This window comes from Hyla sarda, chromosome 3 (assembly GCF_029499605.1).
Source record: "Hyla sarda isolate aHylSar1 chromosome 3, aHylSar1.hap1, whole genome shotgun sequence".
Lineage (NCBI taxonomy): Eukaryota > Metazoa > Chordata > Amphibia > Anura > Hylidae > Hyla > Hyla sarda.
Window position 1 is genome coordinate 314,811,499 of NC_079191.1, and position 6,000 is coordinate 314,817,498.

A 6,000-nucleotide genomic window follows, 5' to 3' on the forward strand; every position below is an offset into this window, starting at 1 on the left:
CACAGCCGTGTTTTTGTTGTGATTTTTTTTTTTACATTTTCATGTACAAGATATGAATGAAAATACTATTATCCAAATTAATGTGTGTTTGATGCACTGGGGATGTTTCATATCCCCTAAGTGAATTGCGATTCACTGTTTGTAAAGTAAGCAAAAGTTCTGGAATCCAGCTCACCTCCACTAGATAGACATGCACGGATCCTGCACACAGTCGAGTGCAATAGTAAACCACAGAAGAAGCGTTGATCCAGCAATATGTCAAACAAATACAGCTTTATTGAAGGTTCACCTAAAAACAGGTACAGCAACCATGGCTTTCATCATGTAAGCCATGGTTGCTGTGCCTGTTTTTACGTGAACCTTCAATAAAGCTGGATTTGTTTGACACATTGCTTGATCAACGCTTCTTCTGTGGATTCACTGTTTATGCATAGTTATTCGGGAGCATTCTTGCTAAATCTTTTGTCATCGGCATCATCTGGACTATTACCTAGTACCAGCAGATTACTATGGGTGACCTTGCTGTCAGTTAACCTTTAAAGTTCTTGTCAGATCCCACCCACAAAAAAAATTGTTACTCAGTACCTAATCCTGACCATGTAAATATAATTTTCATGCCTCTATCACCTATATTTATTATATAAAAATACCTCTTTTCATTAGATCGCAGTGTTAGAAATCCTCTCAGGGGAAGGGGGCATTTTGGTGGTGGGAGGTGATTGGTGTGTCTGCTCATGCTGCCTTGTCCATGACTCATGGACAAGCCTGATGCTGCTGCTGGACTGGATAGTGTCCCAGTAGGTATGGGGACCCCTAGTGGTGGGATTTTCAGGGGTCAGTTTCTTTATTAAATATTCAAAAAATAATTAAACAACCATATTACGAAAAGGTCTTTCATTTTCATTAGTAACAACATTAAAAAGTTTTTAGATCTGACCATGCCCATCACTCCAACTGCCTGCTTTACTGTGACTGAAGTAAAAAAACAGACCATGATAAAAGTGGGTTAAAAGAGAAAATATATTTTACAGTGCCCTATTTAACACTCTATTCAACTGTTAAAGATTAAAAGGAGATGTCTCATAAAGACATATGGACATCATACAGAAGCCCCCTCCCCTAATTGTTGTGAATGTTGCTGCAGAAATACTGTAAATCTGAAGCAAAATTTGCAACAGAGAGGTTTAACCCCTTAAGAACCAAGAACATTTTGACCTTAAGGACCAGGGCATATTTAGAAAATCTGACCTTTGTCACTTTATGCAGTTTCCAAAATATTTTTTGCACTAATGTCAGAACTGCTGCAACTATCACCCATTCCAATGCAAATCGCCAATTTAGGCCTCAAATGTACATGGTGCGCTCTTACTCCTGAGCCTTGTTGTTCACCCGCAGAGCACTTTACGCTTACACATGGGGTATTTCTGTACACAGGAGAAATTGTGTTACAAATTTTGAGGGTCTTTTTGTCCCTTTTCCTCTTGTGAAAATTTTAAGTATGGGGCAACATCAGCATGTTAGTGTAACGAATAAAATTTTTTGATACACTAACATGCAGGTGTTGTCCCCCAACTTTTCCTTTTCATAAGGGGTAAAAGGAGAAAAAGCCCCCCAAAATTTGGAACACAATTTCTCCCAAGTGTGGAATACCCCATATGTGGTCCTAAACTGTTGCCTTGAAATTCAACAGGGCTCTGAAGTGAGAGAGCGCCATGTACATTAGAGACCTACATTAGGGAGTTGCATAGGGGCGGACCCGGATGCAAACATGGCGTTTTCCTCCTCCACCAAAAATACCCTACGGCAGTGTTTCCTAAACAGGGTGCCTCCAGCTGTTGCAAAACTCCCAGCATGCCTGGACAGTAAATGGCTGTCTGGCAATGCTGGGAGTTATTGTTTTGCAACAACTGGAGGCTCCGTTTAGGAAAATTTGCTGTAGCTCAAACTTTCATCGGACATGTCACTGTAAACCCCCGGCCGTGTGAATGTACCCTGTTTCTTTTTTTTTTTGTGGGGGGGCACCAACCTCCAGCTGTTTCAAAATTAACAGACTAACTCAATGTTTCCCCACCAGTGCACCTGTGGCCCTCCAGATAAATCTACCCGACCACCCTGTAACTGCAGCCACCGTCCCCGTCGCTTCACAGATTCTCCCGCTCTGCCCAATCTAGGAGGGGTGGGCAGAGTGGGGGAACTAAACTTTGAACCCCCCCCCCCGCCCAGATATGCGATTAGTTGGTCACTCCTGACCGACCAATTGCAGGGATAGGATTGGGGTGACACCCCTGGCACCTCTCTCCTATGCCTCAGGGGGATTTGGTGCCATCTTGGACAGCACCAATCACTCTTATTTTCCGGGTCACCAGTGACCCGATTGGCCCAGAAAAGCCATGATTCGCCAGTCAGAATTGAGCCCCCTAGGCGATGTCCCAGGATGGCTGCTGATGGATACGCCCGTATTCCCTTAGTCCTTAAGGTGTTAAACATGTTGGTGGTGGTGTTGTTGTTGTTTTTGTTTGTTACTTTTTTTTAAAAACATAAATAACACTATAATCTTCAGTGGCATATTTGCAACAAATCTGCCTGCACCAAAATTCCCTCAACCAATTCCCCCACCAAAACATACTGGCATGAGGCTAGGTTTCCACTTGCAGTTTTTGTGGCATATTATTTTTTATTTTCTGAAACAATGGTCCTGTTGTTGCTTGCTTGGTATTTGGCTGAGAATGAGAAAAGGGGGACCCCACATGTTTTTTTTAATTAAAGAAGAAAATATGTGCTGTTCCCCCTATTTTCATTCTCCTCCAGAAACCAGCCAAGCAGCAGCAGTTTAATGTTACAGGGTGGTTGAACTCCATTGTTTTTGTCTCTCCCTCCGAGCCTAAATAACTCCAGCCTCTTACCGCCTAGGCCCAGTAGCGCCATGTTCAATGCTCTGGACCTGTTGGGACTGACTCTTTTCAGTCTCTTTTGTGGAAGTGAGCTCTGGGTTATTCATTTGGGGTTAGCCCTAGCTGTTAATGGGGCTAACACTAAGCCCTAGCTTAGTAAAGCACTCAGTCTATGAGACTGCTTCCAGTACTAAGCCTGAAAATGAATTTAATAAAAAAAAAACATATTTATTTTAAAAAGAAAGAAAAAATACTACCCCACAGCATACACGTATGAGAGTGCCCATTAAGTGCATGAAGCTGTGTTTCCCAAACAGGGAACCTCTAGCTATTGCTAAACTACAACCCTCAGCATTCTCAGATGGCTGAAGGCTGTCTGGGAATTCTGGGAGTTGTGGTTTTTCAACAGCTGCAGGCTTCCTGTTTGGAAAACACTGCCAGAAAGGGTCTGTTAACATTATGCGTTTCTAACTTGTCTTTTTAAACAAAAAGGCATGGCAAAGCACTGTTTCAATGTGAATAGAGCCTCTCTTACTACACTCCTTCCTGGCTGTAGCTCTGCCTCTAGTGACATCATTACTAGAGGCGGGGCTACAATAGACTAGGCTGGATCAGGAATGACGTGGGTACGTGAACCTCTATATACATTATACAACCATCTATGTAGATAATTGTATACCACCTTCCACACCAGGGAGTTAACTTGCGCTGCTGCGTAGCGCTCAGCCCAGGAAGGGGTTACAATAAACCAGCAATCTAAACACATAGCTGGTTGACTTTAAGTTGTGCTCTTTTGTCACCATAAAGGGGTATTCTGGGAAAAAACATCTTATCCCCTATCAAAAGGATAGGGCTTAAGATGTCTGATCGCTGGGACCCCCTGCGATCTCCCTGCAGCAGCCCGCATTCTATGCATAGCTGCGTCTGAAGTTTCGGAAACCGCCTGTTTCTATGGGAGGGGGCATTGCGGCCATTACTCCCCCTCCCATAGAAATGAATGGAGGGGGCCCCCCTGCGATCAGACATCTTATCCCCTATCCTTTCGATAAGGGATAAGATGTTTTTGGCCGGAATACCCCCACTTTTTTTTTTTTTGAGCTGGTGCATAGCACTCAGCCCAGCAAGTGGTTACAGTAAAGCAGGGATCTATGCCGGTCACTCATATAGTGTATATTCTTGTTGGGCTAGCATTAACTGTGTGCAGAAACTTCCATTTTTGAAAAAAATATTTAAATAAATAAACACCATAGTCTCAGCATGCTGCGATTTTGGAAGAATGCCACTGAGCCCAAAATCTCAAGATGAGGGAAGAAAACGCCAAGTGGGTTTGGCATTATATTATTCCCTATTGACTCCATGCCAACATCTGAGCGCAGCGTTTTTGCAGTGAAATAATGCTGTGTGGCAGTTTAGGTGTTTTGCCCAAAGTGACCTAGTGGGAACTTAGCCTCTTTGATCTTTAATAATATTTTAGTATTTGGTATTAAAAAGACTGTAAAAGAATTATTTAACATTGGTGCTTAAATAAAAAAAAAAAAGCTTTTATTTGGTTAAAGTGAAAGAAAATGATTCTAGATTATAAGAAAGGGACCATCATTTGTCATGAGACATAAAATCACACAGAACACACAACAGGATTTCCTGTTTGTTGAGCTTGTGGTTAGTATAACAACTCATAAATCATAACTATGCCTGTTTACTATAAAAGTGCTTCCTGACAACTCCTTACTATTGTAGTTTGCCAGTTTGAGAATCTGCTATGCAGTAAGCTGTGTGTCAGACACTAAAATACAGATGTAGATTCTAAAGAAAGCTTCTTTTCTGCTTTCTGAAACTAATGGTGCTTTTATGTTTAGAATTAACTGCATCTGACAGCTGGAGGAAGACTTAAATGACACACTGTTCGTCTTCGACATCTTTCCCTCATACTAATTAGCTGATCTGATGGCGACATATTAGAGACTGTAAAACTCTTTTACTGTGCACATGGTGGTTGGAAAATATATCAGGATAAAAAGTTTTTCCAATTTAACATTTTTAGTAAACCAAAACAGCATATGATTGCATTTTAAATTAGATTTTTTTCTTTCTGCAGAGAACAGAAGTGTGAAGCAGTCAGCAGGTTCACCAAATCAATGGATGATGGTGTGAAGGATTTACTTAATGTAGGCCAGGAGCACTGGAAGCGATGCACAGGACGTACGTTGATCACACAAAAAAAAGTTGAAGATAGTAACTGAGGAAAAACCTAATGCAGGTTTTAAATTATTATTGCATTTATTTTAGGACTTCTTCCCACCTTCATAACCTAATAGTTAGATGAACTGCTTATATCATTAAATTTGTCATATTCTATTATTTTAATACAGTCTCTCAAATCGCTGTTGAGAATTTTTAACAAACCTGTTTTCACTTGCAGCTTTATTTTAGTAAAATTGATAGATTCTCTGTATATCAAGGGTGTATTCATACATAAAGTATTCTGCACAAATGTAATTCTGCCGATTTCAATGTAAGCTAAATGATTGAACACAGCTTCAAATCTGCAGGATCAAATATGTGCATGTATGAATTACACGCTTAGGGTAGAGTCACATGTATCAAATCCGCAGCAGGTTTCCTAAAGCTTAAATTCCACTTGCTACCCATTGGAGTCAATGGGTTCCACTTGTGAAAATTCCACTTGCTGAATTTTGCGGCAGAAAATCCGTAAGCGGATTTTCAATTGTGGGACACCTGCTGTGAATGCACTACGTGTGACCATACCCTTAAGTGTGTTCCAGAAAAAAATGTTTTTTACTTTTAAAACTGATCACGTTGTTAAAATGACATGCACTCACCAGCCACCAATCCTCCACTGGTGCCATTCAGATGCTACCAGTCCCCACTTTCAACCTGTAAAAAGAAAAAAAAACTGATCTTAACTCATGGTATCACTGCTCCTTCCTCCGATGCAGTCCTCTTCCTGGTTGCTGGGGGGTCGACGCATCAGACCGCAGCTCAGCTATTCACAGGCCGCAACAATGTCCTGCCTCAGCTAGTGATTGGCTAAGTGGTAATGGGATGTATTGAGCACTTGGAAGAAAACCAGTGTTGCGGCTCAATACGC

The 6,000-nt window shown here is 41.4% G+C and overlaps 1 protein-coding gene across 2 annotated transcripts in view; it reads left to right on the forward strand.

Annotated features, from left to right (window-relative positions):
- SNX9 (sorting nexin 9) overlaps positions 1–6,000 on the forward strand; it is a 224,421-nt gene that overhangs the window by 203,091 nt on the left and 15,330 nt on the right. For both annotated transcript variants that reach the window (XM_056567096.1, XM_056567097.1), the window contains exon 12: positions 4,987–5,090. In XM_056567096.1, the coding sequence (XP_056423071.1) occupies positions 4,987–5,090 (104 nt within the window). The remainder of the gene's footprint in view (positions 1–4,986; positions 5,091–6,000) is intronic.